Source organism: Entelurus aequoreus, linkage group LG08, assembly GCF_033978785.1.
Source record: "Entelurus aequoreus isolate RoL-2023_Sb linkage group LG08, RoL_Eaeq_v1.1, whole genome shotgun sequence".
Lineage (NCBI taxonomy): Eukaryota > Metazoa > Chordata > Actinopteri > Syngnathiformes > Syngnathidae > Entelurus > Entelurus aequoreus.
In genome coordinates, this window is record NC_084738.1 from 36,917,926 (window position 1) to 36,938,023 (window position 20,098).

The 20,098-nt window shown below is 38.3% G+C and overlaps 1 protein-coding gene across 5 annotated transcripts; it reads right to left on the bottom strand.

Annotated features, from left to right (window-relative positions):
* Positions 1–2,544: 2,544 nt before the first annotated feature.
* zgc:171971 (uncharacterized protein LOC569690 homolog) lies at positions 2,545–19,085 on the bottom strand. 5 transcript variants are annotated; one of them, XM_062056416.1, is made up of 9 exons: positions 18,935–19,085; positions 18,307–18,580; positions 14,535–14,581; positions 14,304–14,458; positions 14,107–14,225; positions 11,909–11,987; positions 11,558–11,814; positions 7,351–7,503; positions 2,545–3,219 (listed from the first exon to the last, which is right to left on the bottom strand). In XM_062056416.1, the coding sequence occupies exons 2-9, from the start codon at positions 18,496–18,498 to the stop codon at positions 3,088–3,090; spliced, it is 1,134 nt and encodes a 377-aa protein (XP_061912400.1). In that variant the 5' UTR covers positions 18,499–18,580; positions 18,935–19,085; the 3' UTR covers positions 2,545–3,087. The 5 variants fall into 5 exon arrangements, with proteins under 5 accessions (XP_061912400.1, XP_061912401.1, XP_061912404.1 ...); XM_062056417.1 differs by having other exon boundaries at positions 18,307–18,527; positions 18,935–19,084; XM_062056420.1 differs by having other exon boundaries at positions 18,307–18,517; positions 18,844–19,083.
* Positions 19,086–20,098: the final 1,013 nt, after the last annotated feature.

Consider the following 20,098-nt stretch of genomic DNA (forward strand, 5'->3'; position numbering starts at 1 on the left):
CTTTGTTTATTCTCTGACTTCTAACGTAACCAACGTTGTCAGACAAAGCCAATTTAACACCTGTTTGTATTGTTTTCAATATAAATTAAAAGCAAGACGCACCCAAATTGTCACTGTCCAGGGTCTATAAAACAATCAGACGATCCAGATCACCCCCTGAATGTAATCACTAGTTCCGAATCCCATTTTGGACATTTCCCGAAATGAATGCCTCATGTCAGTCATCCACTGTTTTTGTATGTGTGGATGGAGGCGGGGCCGCTAGCACGCACACACACAAGCTCATAACATAATCGTAAGGTTACCGTAGTAGAGATGATGCGGATCAGCCCCAAAATGTAACGGCTTATTCATCTCATTTTGGACATTAGATGAAAATCCGGCCATAACTTTGAGTTATTTTGCTGACTGACAAACAAAACAACAGTGAAAATTACATAACCTCCTGGCGGAGGTAACAATTACCTCAATGTTATCCAATAAAATATTTTCTTTTTCATCAAAATGTATTACTTTGATGGGGATTTTGAACTGGACTTTGACATTTACACTCACAGAACATTTAAATAAATGACAGAAAATTATATCTTTAGAGCACACTATTGTCATAAAAATGTATACAACATTTAAAAAGACAAGTTATTTAAAAATTATTTACCAACACATTGAATTTTTTTGGGCCCTTCACAGAACTTTTTAGTCTGCAGCTAGTTTGAAACTTCACAGTAGGAGTTAAATCTCTTCTCGCATTGTAAGATGTCAGTGAAACACAAGAATGTTCCCAAATCCCCAGGTTTACACACGTCTTGTTACTTTCTCAGTTCTCTTTCCATCCAAATAATCCAAAAGAAGATTACTTTTCACATCAAGCAACGTTACCTAACCTTTTTACTGTCTCAACTTATTGTTTGTTGTTTGTAGTCTTTGTGTATGATTTCAAGTCACTGTTGACAGTAGTAGTACATTACCTTGGTGACCTTTGCTTTTGTAATGTGTGTTGGAATAAACACATTAACATCTGATGGTAGGTGTGAACAAGAGACAAACGGATTGCCATGTCAACAAAATGAGTCTTACTGTATATTTAGAAATAGAAACATCTCAATTGACACCAAACTCAGAGCCCTCAAAACTCATGTATGGTCTGTCCTACTTTACAACTGTGAATACTGGACTTTAAATAATCAACAACTGTGAAAATTGGAGGCAACTGATGTGGTTCTTCAGAAAAATACTCTGCATATCATGTACTGAAAAGAAGAGTAACGAAGAGGTATTGGTGTGGGCAAAAACAAGAGCTTCCATTGCAACAATTGGAAATAGGCAGCTGAAATTCCTCGAACATATCATTAGAAAAGACAGCTTATAAAAACTGATGTTTTAGGAAAACCAGTAGGAAAGACAGCTCCAGGTCGACAATGAACATGTATCAACAGCCTAAGAAATTTGATCGGAAATATGAATAATATAGAACCCGTACATAGAGCGGACGACAGAGAACAGTCCTGATACTCCATGACGATGATTTGAATAAAAACGTTCAAATATCTTCTCCTCACATTGTGACATTAAAAAGGAAAGACCTTGAACAACATCCTGTTTGTCTCCACTGGTTGGGTTGAGATGGAAGAGAGTGAGGGTTACCAACATACATGTGTACAGCCACACCGACTAGCCTCTGTCACGCCAAGACATGCCTGACTATGAACTCCATCTAAAAGTTATGTTTTAAGTAGACGTTTTCAATAACAATATAATAGTAACAAATAGTAGATGCTTTTGCTCCTTCTGGGCTTTCAAATGGTTTACAATGAATGTTGGCTTTTGGGTATGTGTAAAAAAGCCCCCACTGTCCTCAAACGTTGTCTAATGAAAATGTATTATTTTGATTTATTAGGTCTATTTTACAGCGTGCTTGTTTGAAACATCGAAACAAAGGTGGCTGTCACAGAAAGGACCTCCCGTTACCTCATGGCTCCTTTTCAAAATGTCCAACTGCCGCTTTGTCCCGAGAACAGGCATACTCCTCAAGAAGGGGAGTTTGTCCTTGTCCCATCTAAAGTGGGGTTTCCATGGCAACAGGTCCTGTGATCTTGAAGACATGGGATTTATTTATCTTTCAAGCAGCTGTTCAAAAGACTGGCCTGTTGTTATTTACAGAAGGGATTCATATGGCCTTATTCCTGGGTGAATCTCGTGTTAGAGGAAGAGGGGCGTTAATCATTTTGCAATGCAGTCTGCTGGAAACAATGGAAAGCGCCACTCTACATAGAAACTGACAGTGGTCAAAGTTGGAATTGCCACAAAACACATTTTAGGATTTTCAACACGACTGCCATTTGGCGGCTAAAGTGGAAAGTGCACTCCTTCACTTTGTCACGTTTCATGTGTCAGGTAAACTGCGACGAATAGGGCCACATGAATTTCCTTCCTACTGTATATATTTTAACCTTTTAAAATTATTGTTAAGGGAACAATCGGTTAGTGGATTTAGAATCATTCAAATGTATACCAATAGTACTCTATTGGTGGGAATTATTATGAAATATTCCCAATAATTAAATTGTTTTTGTTGTTTTTTATTGTAAAAATTCCATTAAGAGTACAATATCCCAATGCTTTGGCAGTGACATCACTAGAATCTTGTATTCGTCTATAAAAAATTAGCATTATGACAATACAGAAAAAAATACACAAACATGTAAGAATAAAATGTATATGAAAAGTACAAATAAAACAGGACATATGTGAATGTCAAAACTGTACTGTGTGTTTACACTTGAACTACTTTACATTTTGAGACGCCTATTATCAGTGCTAAGTAACATGATGGTCTACCTTGTAGTCCCTCCATAGTAACCTATTATCCGGTGCAATCCTCTTGAAAGGCTTTAATTTGTAACATTTACTAAAATGAATGGCACATTAGAAAACACACCTATTAATTTTAAATTCATCCTTTCTTCAGGACCACAAGTACAATTGCTCAGTGACATAGGTTCTGTGTGTTGAGCGTAACTTCCGAGCTGCCAGAAGTGAGTGCTTCTTCCCCAACACGTCACTTTGTCCGCTGAAGACGAGCCTTGATCACGATTGTTGTGATGTCGACTGTTCCACCAGAGTTTGGAAGTTGGGCGATAAAACCAGTTTGTGTTGGACATTTCCTAACACCATCATGTCTCCGTTCTTGCCGTCGCTCAGACTCACAGACACCAGTTGCTGTAAACAACGAGACGAAACACTGTCAGGTGAAGGAGTAGACGTTTGGAAAAAAGTATGAGTTTTTTACTCCCTGGGAACAGATTTTTAGACTAGAACTTTGCAATGCTTACTACTACTCGTTAGAATACACACTCCCAGCAACAGTTTGCATAAAATCGCAATGCAGCGCCTGATGGCGAGATAACCTTTATAGTTATTTTAATTTTTAGTCAACAAAATTAACACTGATATGTACTTTCTGTTTCATGCCTTAACCCGAAAGTAAAACCGTCCATAGCGCTTTTGCCAAACAATATACTTAATTCATTGCTCCAAGCAACATTTGTAAGTTTTACAATACAACTAAAACAATTCATACTTACTAAACTGTCTCATGTGTGATGCCATGCATATTTGTACGTGCTATCGTAATTTAATCAAGCTTGCGTCATTAGCCTTAGCGAATATGCTAACACATCTATGTTAGTATTATTGTTATTATTGTTTCAGTTTCGTAAATTCATCAAAACTTCCCTGTGGAGTTTTTGAGTCTGTTTAGCTGATTGGAGAGCTACCTTCCGCAACTAGTGGGTCCATGACTTCTGTTTTGTTTGATCAGCCGTTTTACTGAAATAAACATTTACAAAACCTTTAAAAACGGTATACCTGTATAGCTGTGTCTTATAGTCCGGTGCAGATAATATATGTAATCAGTTGAAAGACAAGCACCCAGAACTGCACACTGATTTAAAGACAGACATGTCCACAGACATAAATACAAGGGCCCATTGCCAAAGACAAGCGTATTAGCGGAGTTAAAACAGTCTCATTCAAGTGAATGGACTGAATTTCAAGGTTGTGTTTGGTGTGCACAGTTACTCTGAAAAAGATAAGCTGTCCACTATTTTTAATGCCATTTATTTTGTTTGTAGTGCAATAAGAGAGTCCAGTATGTTTAATGCCATTGCTTTACTTTATTCAAGTTGTTGTTATAAGATTTGATGATAAAAAGCCAATTATGAAATTTTTTGTGTTCCCTTTTATTTTTAAATGTATTGGTGCCGATACCAACAATACCCTGCACAGACAGTGATATACTGTAACGTGTGGGAATTTTGTTTGCATGTACTTTGTCTTGAATGACTCACAAGAAAAGCAGATAAGATATAATACAAATTAGAGATTATGTACATATACAGTGCAATCTCGATTCACGAACGCCTCTATTTGCATCCTTTCCGATTTACGAATGTTTACATTGCGGCAAATATGCCTCTGTGGGCGGACCATGTCTCAACGCACGAACACGTCATGCATTTATTCAGTCATTTTGTGGACGCTATGAGCTCAATGGGGGCTGCCATTTTGATGACATCGCTTTCTGTGCACGCGGGCAGTGCCAATTTCAAATAAATTCAATTTTGTTGTACTTGTGCAATGATGATAAAGTCCTTCGAAGAGGCGGGACTCCCTACGCCACATCTGTTTACATCCTGTACACACCGGCGCGGCCATTTCGAAGAACTTGGAGGCAGCACTTCTGACGAGTTTATTTCCACAATTGTCTGTGTGAGCCTGTCTAAGAGATCAATTTGTGTGATCAGAAAAACTTTAAATGTGTCCAAACTCTCACAGTCTTTATATATATATATATATATATATATACTGTGTATATATATATATATACTATATATATATACAGTGGGGCAAAAAAGTATTTAGTCAGCCACCCATTGACAATCAATGGGTGGCTGACTAAATACTTTTTTGCCCCACTGTATATCGTAGGGCACATTGGTCTATTTTATGGTGGTTCTTTGGTCAAAATGTTGCATAGATGATGTTTTACAGATCATCTTCAAGCCGCTTTCTGACAGTCGCTTCCGGATGCACCGTTTTGTGGGCGGTCTTATTTACGTGGCTCACCTTCGACAGCGTCTTCTCCCCGTCATCTTTGTTGTAGCGGTGTAGCGTGCAAGGACGGGAGTGGAAGAAGTGTCAAAAGATGGAGCGAACTGTTTTAATGACATTCAGACTTTACTTCAATCAATAACGGAGCAGCATCTCCTCATCCGGAAACAACAATGCCGGAAATGTTTTCGTGAAAAACTGTCCGACCGGAACTCTAATAACTAAAGTTCCTTGGGTGAATAATGTCAACCCACTACACCGGTATGTTTTAGCGCTTTCATGGCGAGTTTACTGACAGATATAAGTAAGAACTTTTTACACTACTTTATATTAGAAATGGCAACAGTGGAGGATGAATGTCACATAAGAAGATAGAGAAAAAGTAGAAGCTTATCGACTACGGGATCAGGCACGGATTACAAAGGCGGACGGGCGCAATTTTTCAGGATTTATGCAGATCCCAAATACAGTTCAGTAGGTACCAGATGGTAAGAAAAGTTGCTTTTGCATAATATTGCGAAACAAAGCGCCTGATGTCTTACCTTATACACACACCATAATAATACTCGTATGTTTAATGCGCCGACAATCCATCATGCGGTGCGGCTTCATAGATAACCAAAGTCTTACTAAAACGTTTTGATTGATTTTTGAGCGCGGTGTGTAATGTTCTATATTTACAATGGAACATAAAATGTTGGTGTTGTTTACTTGAGTCATATTGCCATAGTGGTGCAGCCTACACTATATCTCTTATGTTTGACTGTCATCTACTGGTCACACTTATCATAACATTATGTACCAAATCAAATTTATTCGAGGTCAGTAAGCAAAACCAGAATTATTCCCATTAGACCCACTGTCGAGTTTTGAGAAAATAAAAAAGATTTTAAGTGCGCCTTATAGTCCGGAAAATACGGTATGTGTATATATATATTTTTACTAAAGTAGGGACTTTTGTCGCGGTTCGAACCAATTATTCATGATTGGTTGATTGATTCTTATGGGGACTCTGCTTCACTATTTCCATTTTTCGGTTGGTGAACCATGTTGAAGAACCAATGAAGTTCCACTGTATGTAACCTACCTGTATATAGCTATTTACAGTACAGTCAAAGATGCGCTAATTTTTACAGATGTGGGCAACAATGCACAATCCCCCCCCCTAAATATGTTTTCACTAGAATTCAATGCCTTTCATGACCTTTCTTTCATCTTTACACTGCATCATTACAAGATGCAACACTTTAAAATAACTTTGAATAACTTGAGGGTTTAAATAACATGACTCTCGCCAGATCCTTGTCGTTCGCTGAGCTCCACACAAGGATCTGGGAGTTCTCAATAGAAGATGTACAGGTATTTCAGAAGGCGGGGCCTTGTAAAAATAATCATTGTATGAGATTGGATAAACCACTTGTCCATTATCTTGAATGACGTGCTACTTCAACCACTCACATCCAAATCAACCCTTGACGCTGATGAGAGCGACGCTGGGAAATCCAAACCCAGTCGGAAGAAGAGCCAAAACATACTTGCCACCAATAAATGCCTTCAAAACCGTTCTCTGTTCATCTTTTAAGTAATTAATATTTGATCGATGTCGCAAAACAGTTGCAATAGCAGAATCAATGTCAGCACCCGACTCCTCGCTGTGTGCCGCCATTGTAAGTAAGTAAAGTACCACCGATAGTCACACACACACTAGGTGTGGTGAAATTAACCTCTGCATTTGACCCATCCCCTTGTTCCACCCCCTGGGAGCTGAGGGGAGCAGTGAGCAGCAGCGGTGGCCGCAAACGGGAATCATTTTGGTGATCTAACCCCCAATTGCAACCCTTGATGCTGAGTGCCAAGCAGGGAGGTAATGGGTCCCATTTTTATAGTCTTTGGTATGACTCTGCCGAGGTTTGAACTCACGACCTACCGATCTCAGAGCGGACACTCTTAACCACACGGCCACTGTTTGAATCAGTCGCTTCGACGCTACGTCACATCTATGAAATCCCGCCCTGCAATCCTGATCAGTTCATTATTTTTTGCTATCTGGAAGGAGTTTGCAATGCCTTCGAGCCCAGATCCTTGTGTGGAGCTCAGCAAACTACAAGGGTCTGGCGAGAGTCAGGTTAGGGTTTAAAGTCTTCATGGAGACAATTTCAAAACTTCTCTATACTCCATATTGCTAAAAGGTTCATATCACAAACAACATTTGTCTTGAAGATAAATCCATACACATACCTGGAGGAACGAGAATGCAGCTCCATCAGTGACGTCAATGATAATATCGCCCAGCTTCAGCTCCACCTTTCCTGACTTTCGTATTTGGAGTTTACCCAGAAATCCCTCAGGGAATTCCGACAGCACTGGAGAGCACCTGACCGAACGAGACTCCTGGGGAGACAACATGACACACAATAATTTCATCACTGCTATCAGTCAACATGTACACAAGGTTTGGTACTCTTACCCAAAATATTGTTATATACAAATATATAATTCTGTTGTATTTATGTAGTGCTGAGTCAGCAAAGGTTAGCGCAACATAGTTTTTATCTAGAGCAAGTTTAGGACAAAGGTCCTCATACCTTAAAGCAGGTAAAAGGTAGTTAATATGAGAACAAAACAAAAGACTAGTGCAGCTTTGAGTGCACCTGAAGAACATGGAAATATATGCAATACAAAAACAAAAGTAAAAAGGCTACAAAGTAAACTACACAGATTGCTAGAGGTCAGCAACAGTTTACATACAAACAACATACAAAAGCATTCAAAAAACAATATAAATAGACTAAAATGCAAACTGAGTACAGGTGTGCTGGTAGACAAATGAAAGGTGCAGCTAAGACCAGAAACAGGAAAAAACTAGAAAATAAGAGCACTAGACAGGATAGACAAATGCTCACAAAACCAAAACAAGGCATGACCTGTTGTGACACTAAGCTTTAATTGTTGTAAATATTGTTTTGTGTCAGAAAAAGTTGTGTGATTTTGTGCAGAGAGGAGAGACGAGTTTGCTGATGTTGTTTTGGTGTGGATGCAGCCAAAATTAAAATGTTTTGTTTTTAGAACAGAGAAATTGTTAATCACCTACACTGCCGAAGTCCAGTTAGACGGTACGAGTGGTTGAGACAAGTCCCGCCAATATTGAGCACATGGTGTGTTGGCATGCTGTAACGACTTCTCCAGCCAGTCTCATGCTTACAGACGAAAATTAAGTTTGTAATTTAGTGAGCGTGATGTTAGTGAGGGTTAAATGCGGCTTTCCGGAAAACTAGGAAGTCGGAAATCTGCGACATTAGATTAGCAAATCTGCATTAGATGGTGTTTGAATTTGGAGTTCCTACATGCAAATAGGGGTCAAATTCTGACTTGAAAACAATCGCCATACCTACAGTTATGTTCATAATACTGTAATAGCAGTGTGTTTAAAAAGGTGAGTAAACCTCAAAATTCTTCAAATAAATTGTATTTTAATGAACACAAATGCATTGGGGAGATGGCACATTCTATTTCAAAGCCAGAAAATTGGAAAAAAGTAATTTAATTTGACAATATTTTACAGAAAGTCAAGAAATATAAAACAAAAAAATAGCAGTGTTGGCATCTTTCTTTACAAAACTCAAATGTACTGTATAAACTAAGAAAGGCTTGCAGATTAAACTATCCTTAGAATAATTAACTATAATTTAGTTGCATAACCAGGGTTTCTGATAACTGCTTCACATCTGTGGCACATGGAGTCGACAGGTATTGCAGCCCAGGACAATTGTACTACGTTCCACAATTCCTCTTCATTTTTTGGTTTTGCCTCATGAACAGAATTTTTTATGTCAGCCCACAAGTTTTCAATGGGATTAAGGTTCGGGGATTGTGCTGGCCACTCCATTACTTGAATTCTGTTTGTCTGGAACCATGATTTTGCTCGCTTGCTGGTGTGTTTGGGGTCATTGTCTTGTTGAAACACCCATTTCAAGGGCATTTCCTCTTCAGCATACAGCAACATGATTTCTTCCAGTATTCTGATGTACTCAAACTGATTCATGATCCCTGGTACGCGATAAATAGGACCAAGACCACAGTACGAGAAACATCCCCATATCATGATGCTTGCACCACCATGCTTCACCGTGTACTGGGGCTTGAATTCAGAGTTTGCAGGACGTCTGACAAACTGTCTGTGGCCCTTAGACCCAAAAAGAACAATCTTACTCTCATCAGTCCTCAAATATTACGCCATTTCTTTTTAGGCCAGTCAATGTGTTCTTTGGCAAATTGTAACCGCTTCAGCACACGTCTTTTTTTGAACAATGGGACTTTGCGAGGGCTTCTTGCTGCTAGCTTGGCTTCACATAGACGTGGTCTGATTGTTACAGTACTCACAGGCCATCTTAGATCTTATTTCATCCTCCTGGAGCTGATCATTGGCTGAGCCTTTGCCATTTTGGTTATTCTCCGATTCATTCCAATAGTCGTTTTTCTATTTCTGCCTCACCTTTTTGGTTTTGGCTTACATTTTAAAGTGTTTGATATCATTTTAGCTGAACAGTCTATCATTTTCTGCACTTCTTTATAGGTTTTCCCCTCTTTTATTAAATTCTTAATCAAAGAACGCTCTTCTTCTGAACAGTGTCTTCAACGACCCATTTTACTCTGTTTTCCAAGGACAAATGCACAGTCAGCATACGCAGCGTCAGTTGTCTTGATCCTAAAATAAGGGCCACTTGTTTAACATATTTTTTTTACACATAATCAATGATAGAACACAGCACTGCTATTTTTTTGAACACGCCCCTTTCAGTAAATGATTCAGTTTCACAGAATCAGCAGCATGCACGTCATGCCTGTTGGGTCTGTTGGTTTTCTATACCTTTACTAAACCTTCTAGAAACTTACTTGCAGTGTAGAAGTTGAAATTCTAACAAAAACAGTGATTTATCTTGTTAGTGATGTGGGACTGCTATTATTTTGAACACAACTGTATTTTGAATGTAAAATGTCACAGAATCACACTAACTACAGTCAAACCTGTGTTAGCAAGTGGCCGCTGTAGACAAAAGTTTCCCCTGCAAAAGGAACGTTGTGTCTATAAGGCCATCTGTATAATCATTTTACATCCCAGAATTTTTTTTTTTTTACTCCATTTAACGGCCACTAATATCTAAATTTTCTGCAATTATGCATGATGTTGATACATGGAGTCTCTGTTTAAGTTTATTTAATTTATTATTTTTAGGATAAACTTGCTATGATATGAATTGCTTTCTACAATTATGTCTAAGTTTAATAATTGGATAAATAACCACAACTAACTCTAACGACCGCTTGCGGTTTTCATAAACCTACTGCGGACATTCGCAAACAGGGCGGGCGGTGCTGTATGTACTACTACATTTACGTCCCTATATACTGTACGTCATATTGTCCTGTTTTTACGAGCACTCTTAATCATTAGTTCATAAGCTTTCAACGAATCAGCAAGCAGCAGCTTTCTACTCTTAAGGGTACCAATTTCTTGTACTTTTGTGTGTTGAAATGTGTTCATAAATATTGTTTTAAAAATAGATATATGTTGTTAATTTAACATTTAACACTGTGCTGTGCAGTTGTTTTCTTAATTTCCTACACTTCCGGGTCTCATTTGTAAGTACTGTACTGTATTATATTGTAGACTATGCATGCAGTTGTAATTTCAAGATGCTAGATGGCAGTAGCATACAGACTACGGTGTGTGGCCTTAGCTAGGAAGCAGTCTTTGCCATTAAGCTCAATGTGCCTGTCTTTTCTTGAACCCTAAAAAGTGTTTATACTGTAAGTATTGTAGTTATTACACACTAGCTGTTTAATTTTAACGTTTATCTTAGTTGTAGTTTTCATCACCAAATTTGGAGGTGTTGAAATCCCCATGCAATATTGCCAATGCTAATCTTCAGCATGTCAATGTCAAATCCAATATAAATTAGCATCGACTTACTACATTTTGAAAAGCGGAGACTTACTGTACTTGTCAGCATCCTATTTTTATTTTGTTTGCATGGCAAATTGTAACATTACCAGTCTGGCTGAGTTCACTCTGAGTGCTTGCTTCCCCGCCAAGTGTTTGAGCCGGTGCCTAGTTTGCAACCAGAAGTGACATCACGTGCAACAAAAGGTATCGAAATATGGCACAGTTGGATTTTACGTAAATCAGTATCCGGTAGTACAGGTAGATACCTGGTCGATACCTGTTAGAGTACCACATTTGGTACCCATTCCTGCTGATAATGGCTCCCAACCTGTTGCTAGTCGCCCTTCCGGCTGTTTCTCTTGAGATAGGTTTTAGGATATGTATACATATTTGTCGGTTAGACGAGATATTATAATTAACCAAAACCTTGGAGAAATACTCTCAACTCTAATGTAAAACAAATACCTTGAAGTCTAAATATGTGTTGCCCTAATAACTCACTTGTTCTTTTCCCTGCACGGGCTTCTTGTCCTCAGACTTTTTACTGACTTTCTCAAACCTGGGTTCAGGAGCACAGTTAGCTTTTTTTGCTCTGGCAGGCATACAGTCTGGCAACTGCATGAAGAAGAGCTCCTCCCTGTCAGACAGGCGCAGATCCTCCAATTTCTTCACCAAAGAAGGCTGCTCGATGTTGTTATGACCTGTATTAACCTGAGGTGCACCGGATGGCGGTCTGAGAAGAGGAGGCTTCTCTTGACCTGCTTGCAGAAGAGAAAGACGTCTTACTTTCTCCCGCATAATAACAGCAGCTCTTTGTGACTCCACATGCAAATAGCAAAGTCGTTCTCTCACATTCTGTGCTTTTCTGACACAGAGGCAACTGGATGGGTTTCAGCTTGGCGTCATTCCTCAAACTTGGGTCACATATGAACTGGGTGACCAAAAAGCAAAAACATTGAACAATTTAATAGTTTGTCCATTTCAATGAAGAAGATGTGAGCCAAAGTACAATCTTCATTTCATAAAAATCATTCGGTTTATTTCTTAATATTTTATATATTTTGTTGCAATTTAAATTATTGTCTTTAAGCGCGACAAATATCATAAAGGCTACACTAAAAATCACCTTAATATACCTTTTTTAAAAATTAAACACATCTCAATCCATTGAACAGTGCTTAACACAGTTATTAGAGCACCTGTCATAAAACATAAACAAATATTTTAGTTGTCAAAAACTTGTTCCAAACTAAAAATGTTAAAAAGTATTTGGTAAAACATAAAAAAAGAGTTATTTTCTTTTTTGGCCTTAATAACAACTCTCAAAACTATTTTTTTATATTAGCAATTAAATAATACTTGTAAACTTAGAAATGCATGGCAAACATTGATATTTAGTAGGGGTGTCCCGATACACCTTTTTCATTTCCGATATGATACCGATATTGGAGCCTTGAGTATTTGTTGATACCGATGCTCTTTTTAGCCCTTAATGCTGACTTCCTCATTTTATTAAATGACCAAAAATCTGCACACATTTTTGAAATTCATTTTTGTTTTGTAGGTTAGTGTTTTATATCATCTGCTCCTGAGTTAATGTTGCTGATCAATTTAGATTTATTATTATTCATTGAGTTTCTTTGATTTTGTTTTTCCCTATCAAATGCTGTCGAAAATGTTTACAGTTTAAATAAGGATGTATCTTCATTTTAATTTCAAGCAAATTGATGCACTTTAAATCTTTTCTGTTACAGACTAAAAACAACGTTAATAGAGTTATTATTTTGTAAGTTGACCTGTAGTTTGTTTTTGTTTACTTTAATAAGTTTACAATGTTTCAAAGAGGCGTACTTATAACAATTTTATCGACAAATTATACAATTTATAGTTGCCGCAGGGGGAGGTAAGGGTGCGAAACGTTTTCTTCTTCCTAGGAGGGTGTAACAGAAAATAATGGAGAAGCAATGCACTAAGGACGCTTGTTACGTATATCAAGCTTGTGTGCTTAGCTGTTGTGTAGCTGCTAGATCCCAGAAGCCTATAACCTAGCATGTTTATGTATTTGTCTTTTATAAATGACTTCAGTAAAAACAAGAAAAGATCAAACTTTTGTGCTCACTGGAGGACATTTAGATGTTATATGTTTGCACAAATAAACACACTGCACGACTGCTTGTATCAGCGCTTATATCCAAGATTTTAGATGCAAACTGGTATCATGTGATATTGGTTTTTCTGCTGATATAAACCGACATTGTTTGTCAATATCGGATCAGGCCACTTTTTGCTTTGGCAAAAGTGTATTGAAAAAATGTGGAGATGAACCCAATCCGAGCAGACAAACCTACACTTCTTAACCATGGGATTACGCACAAAAACCTGGCGTATGTTTCACAGCCAAGCTGAGATGTATCAAGACTTACGTTGATGTGGAAATGTGCGCTGCCTCACGGTAACTTCTGGAGCCTATCCATATTACGTCATTTTCACAAGAAACTTTAATATGGTTGTAAGCAGTATGAACACATTGTGTTGTAAAGTACACAACATATATTTAAATAGGGAGTAAACCGAGTCACCCACCTGTGCTAAAGTTGACAGATCATTGCAGCGACTATTTTTTCAAACGGGGTGCAGCACTACATTGTTTCCGGTCCACTCATCTGTTTTGGCCAGGCTCATCTATCTTCTTCTTCACCTTTTTCCTTCCTGACCCGACCACTCCTTTTTTTGTTCCAGCCAGTGCTAAGTTCTCGGAGAGCATCAGGCAATGACCATTCGTTGAAATCATGAAAAACAAGCACTTCCCAATGATGCATACTAAATCCTGATTGGGCAGCATGTGCCACGCTCAGGCACAAGGCTACTTTCAATATTATTTGCATAGTTAGGGGGTAGGGTGTAGGGTCTGATTTTTGCATACATCTGAATTCTCACATGCATCCGTAGTTTTCTGGATTTGAACAAACGTCTAATTTTAGTAGGAAATCCCCACAACTTGTATTACACGAGGCCCCTGGATCTTTCATTTTGGACTGATTTTAACTCACGTCGTCTCTTTGTAGTTTTCTGAGCAACTCGTCTTCGTCAGATTCTTTCCTCTCTTGTTTCACAGGTTTACAGGTAGGAGAGATGTCGGAGTCACACACGTCTGAAGCAGCAATCCAGCCTGTAAGAGCCGACTAATATTTACATTCACACGTTCCAGTAAAAAAGAGTGAATGTGAAATTTTCAATAGACATGCACCTGTTTTTCGCAGCGTGTCAGCAGGACCCTGCTCGAAGATGGAGTGAGACTGGATGGTCTCAGGCTTTGCTTTTCTCCTTCCTCTGTTCTCTCTTCTCCTCCCGTCCCTCTGTCTACTCCCTCTTTTTGGAGCAACTCTGACCTCTTCCTTTAAACTGGAATCAACCATTACGTTTGATGTCAATACGACATGTTCACAGTTCTGTATTAAACATAATGATGACCACTTACTCATCTTTGCTTTTCCTCACAGCGTGAATGTTCGGTTCAAACGTTTTCTATGGAAAAAAGAAAAAGAGATTTGTTAAAAAATTATTAGTTGTAAATGAATAATAATAATATCACATTATTCTTATATATTCCAGTTTCCTCCCACAGTCCAAAACACTGGTGTTAATTATTGTGAATGGATATTTGTCGAAATGTGCTCTGGAATTGACTGATAACCAGTCCACAAGTTAACATACTTGATGTAAATTTAGGAATGCCACAAGTATAACATTTTTCGGGATTCTTTAATTTTTCTAATATTTTGCAAAACAATAGGTAAGACTTTGCCAACCAGGTGATGTATGTGCTGCCATCTTCTGCAAATCATGTTTAACAAAACATCGACAATGTTTTTTGTTTTAGAGTATGAGGTTTGAGCAACAATCTTCCGTATTTAGTCAGCACACACTAGTGCAGAGCAGCAGACAAGCTTGGAAGTTGTACAAAGTTAGCAGTCAATATGCATTTCTTCATAGTTTGCCATTTTATATACATTTTGTTCTGTTAAAAACGTTTGTACAAGTTTAAGACGATCACAATGCTAATTTCTGTGAGCCTGTCAATGGGGTCTTCCAAGGTATGTTAGCATTAAGCTCGTGGCATAAGAGCCAAACTTTATCCTGTATAATTCTATTGCTTTTTTGTTTTGTTTGTACCAAGCTGTATTTTTGATGTAACATGATTCCTACAAACCCCGTTTCCATATGAGTTGGGAAATTGTTAGATGTAAATATAAACGGAATACAATGATTTGCGAATCCTTTTCAACCCATATTCAATTGAATGCACTACAAAGACAAGATATTTGATGTTCAAACACATAAACTTTATTTTTTTTTGCAAATAATAATTAACTTAGAATTTCATGGCTGCAACACGTGCCAAAGTAGTTGGGAAAGGGCATGTTCACCACTGTGTTACATCACCTTTTCTTTTAACAACACTCAATAAACGATTGGGAACTGAAGAAACTAATTGTTGGAGATTTGAAAGTGGAATTATTTCCCATTCTTTTTTTATGTAGAGCTTCAGTCGTTCCAACAGTCCGGGGTCTCCGCTGTCCTATTTTACGCTTCATAATGCGCCACACATTTTCAATGGGAGACAGGTCTGGACTGCAGGCAGGCCAGGAAAGTACCTGCACTCTTTTTTTACGAAGCCACGCTGTTGTAACACGTGCTGAATGTGGCTTGGCATTGTCTTGCTGAAATAAGCAGGGGCGTCCATGAAAAAGACGGCGCTTAGATGGCAGCATATGTTGTTTCAAAACCTGTATGTACCTTTCAGCATTAATGGTGCCTTCACAGATGTGTAAGTTACCCATGCCTTGGGCACTAATACACCCCCATACCATTACAGATGCTGGCTTTTGAACTTTGCGCCGATAACAGTCTGGATGGTTCGCTTCCCCTTTGGTCCGGCTGACACGATGTCGAATATTTCCAAAAACAATTTGAAATGTGGACTCGTCAGACCACAGAACACTTTTCCACTTTGCATCAGTCCATCTTAGATGATCTCGGGCCCAGAGAAGCTGGTGGCGTTTCTGGATGTTGTTGATAAATGGCTTTCGCTTTGCATAGTAGAGCTTTAACTTGCACTTACAGATGTAGGGACGAACTGTATTTAGTGACAGTGGTTTTCTGAAGTGTTCCTGAGCCCATGTGGTGATATCCTTTAGAGATTGATGTCGGTTTTTGATACAGTGCCGTCTGAGGGATCGAAGGTCATGGTCATTCAATGTTGGTTTCCGGCTATGCCGCTTACGTGGAGTGATTTCTCCATATTTTCTAAACCTTTTGTTGATATTATGGACCGTAGATGTTGAAATCCCTAAATTTCTTGCAATTGCACTTTGAGAAACATTGTTCTTAAACTGTTTGACTATTTGCTCACGCAGTTGTGGACAAAGGGGTGTACCTTGCCCCATCATTTCTTGTGAAAGACTGAGCATTTTTTGGGAAGCTGTTTTTATACCCAATCATGGCACCCACCTGTTCCCAATTAGCCTGCACACCTGTGCGATGTTCCAAATAAGTGTTTGATGAGCATTCCTCAACTTTATCAGTATTTATTGCCACCTTTCCCAACTTCTTTGTCACGTGTTGCTGGCATCAAATTCTAAAGTTAATGATTATTTACAAAAAAAAAAAATGTTTATCAGTTTGAACATCAAATATGTTGTTTTTGTAACATATTCAACTGAATATGGGTTGAAAATGATTTGCAAATCATTGTATTCCGTTTATATTTACATCTAACACAATTTCCCAACTCATATGGAAACGGGGTTTGTACATGTATGTGTACTTCATGTGTATATTAATGTACTTTCCTTTGTGTGCTTAGTTTTACAGCAACTTCATTGTAGAGACTATCAATTAAATATTTTTCAATTCAAATTCAAACCACTTTATTAATCCCTCAAGGGGCAATTCAATTTGAGCAGCAGGTTGTCGTGGTTTACAAAGCCTACATAGCTCACAATAAAATAAAAAGTCAATATATACATAAACAATACAACACTCTAAAAAAATTGAAAAAATTAAGAGTTTAAGAGTCTGAGTGCAGAGTGGACGAATGATTTGGAAAAGCGATTTTTTTTTCTCAATGCAAGGGCATAACGTCGCCCTGAAGGCAACAGAGAATTCACCCGCAAGAACATGGCTCGGGGAGGCTAAAATGCTCTTTGCTTTTCGGGGGGATTTAGTGGTTGCAGAAGAAGTTTAAGTCTCTTAGTTTTACTCCGGTAATCTTAGAGCAAGACTTAACAATACCAGTCAGGCTGTTTCGGTCTTTAACTGAAAGACAGTGAAACCAACAAATAAAAAAACCCCACATAAGACTCTCAATAAATGTTTGATAAAAACGACAAAGTATAACAGGCCTGACAGATAAATAATTTAATTTCCTGAGAAGATTAATTCTCTGTTGTGCTTGCTTCACTATAAAATCTGTGTTCACATCAAACTTGAGCTGGTCGTCAAAAACGGTCCCCAAATATTTATATGATGAAACAATGTCAACTTTTTTGTTATGTATGATGCACTCTGTATACATTTCAGCAGTGAGTTGGACATTCATGGAGGGCAGGATAATATATGTAAACAACGATGAGGTTGCGACTTGTCCAGGGTGTACCCCGCCTTCCGCCCGATTGTAGCTGAGATAGGCTCCAGCGCCCCCCGCGACCCCGAAGGGAATAAGCAGTAGAAAATGGATGGATGGATGGAAACCAGGAGTGAATATAATAGTGCAGCATGTGTAACATTGTAGTAATAAAAATAGTAATAAAAATAAGCAGCAAAACAATACAACAAGAAAAAAGTACACACATTTGTCTTTAAATACAAGTATAACTGTCTTTAGCCCTTAAAAAAAGACATTTGTTATGCAATTATGACACAGCACCAGCCTCCCATCGCCACAATTTGATTGCAGGTCCGTCGGAAACGCAGCCGTCACATACTGAATGGCTGCTACTTTTAAAAATGAATATTCATATTATTGAACTTAAAAACATGCCGCTGGGGATAGGTTGCTTGGCAACACTAAATGGTCCCTAGTGTGTGAATGTTGTCTGTCTATCTGTTTGGCCCTGTGATGAGGAGGCGACTTGTCCAGGGTGTACCCCGCCCTCTGCCCGAATGCAGCTGGGATAGGCTTCAGCATCCCCCACAACCCCGAGAGGGACAAGCGGTAGAAAATAGATGAATGGAAAAAAGAAAAGTACCTTCTTTTTCTTTATGGCGCCTCCTAGTGTCAGGTCCCGCGTTCGGAGGGACGTCAGTCTCCTCGCAGTAGTGGGGGAGGAGACACTTCCGGGACCAAGGCCAGGAAGTCCTCTGCTCGCGGGAAGACTAAAACAAGCCGCACTGGTGATGCCGGACGGGCGGGGAAGACTTTCTGCATCCGTCGTGTCCATAATTTAGTGCACTCAGGTCCTTTAAAGGCCTACAAAGACGCCAGTGGACATCTCAGTCGCTTAAAACGTGCGCTCTTTCGAACTGGAAGTCAAAAACACCGCTTTTATTTTGAAAGTAAAGGTAAAACATCCGGTGGTTTATTTTCGCTACAAACATGTCTGCGTATGCCACACAAAATCTCTTGTTTCTTCTCTGCTGCTCCACAATACATACCTGAGCTTAATATTTAGCTTTAAAACAATACAAATATGGTTTTAGCCCGCCTTAGGTTTGTTTACTGCAGACAAATTGAACACATCGTATTCACTTCATTGTTTTGACATCCAAGAATATCAGCAACTAACCCACAAAGGATGCAGACTGCCGAGTCCAGGATATTCCATTACACCTAAACTGCGCAAATGCTGATTATATTTGGTCGGCGTTTACTTGTACCGTGTATTTCCTGTCTGGTTCTTGGTTCCGCAGTAGTCACTTGTGCTTGCAGCAGAGGCAAATATTTGTGTCAAGTAGACAGCCCGCGCTTGAGCAAGACGACATCCTTCCGTGCTCAGTTTCCATTGTTGTTTTCATGCAATACACGCGTTCAGCCACAAGAGGGCGGTGTTTTTCAAGATACAACTCCACCTTTATTGCCAGTTTTGACTTCAAATGATCAGTTTATGCATTCCTAAATTAGTTATCCACAAACCCTTACAGGTTATCAATTGAGCTACTACCTAAATAGATATTTTATTATATTATATACATAATATTTATTTACTGTCAGTATTTAGCCCAGAACAAGTAGGCCAACTGTACTAATTGTATAATTAGTAGTTACATTTTGCTTACAATAAAGTTATATCAAGCATTTGGATCACTCCTTCATGTTAAGGCTGAAAACACTTATTTACTTGTCCATATGAAAACTGCAAGTATTTTATCTGCACCAGTGATTCAAAAACTGTGGTAAGTGTAACACTAGTGTAGTACGCAGGCTCCACCTAGTGGTACGCCAAATAATCACTTGATTCAAGTGGAGTGTTTTATTTTCCTATATTCGAACAGTGTTACTGTTCAAGCTGTGTGTAAATTTACAGTGGTCAAAAATATTAAATATACCTGTTAAATAAAACGTATTCTTTGTTTTTAATGAATGCTTAGGTTCACTATGTTACTGTGTTTTAATATTGGTCGTCATGGTAGTACTTGGAGTAGGCCTACTTAGAGCCAAGTTTTTTCTGAAGCGGTACTTGGTGAAAAAAGTTTGAGAACCACTGGTCTACACTATTTGATGGTTTTTAATTCAAATTAATATTTGTTATTAAGATACATATAAGTATAAAAAAAAATATATATATATAGATATATACACACACATATATATATATACAAAATTATATACATATACTAATATATATGTATACAGTAGTGTTGTCCCATTGCACTCTTGTCCTTAAATAAAATAGTGAACATACAAGGCAACTTGTCTTTTATTAGTAAGTACGCAAACAAAAGCTCCTAATTTAGTCTACTGACATATGCTGTAACATATTGTGTCATTTTCCATTCTATTATTTTGTCAAAATTATTAAGGACAAGTGGTAGAAAATGAAT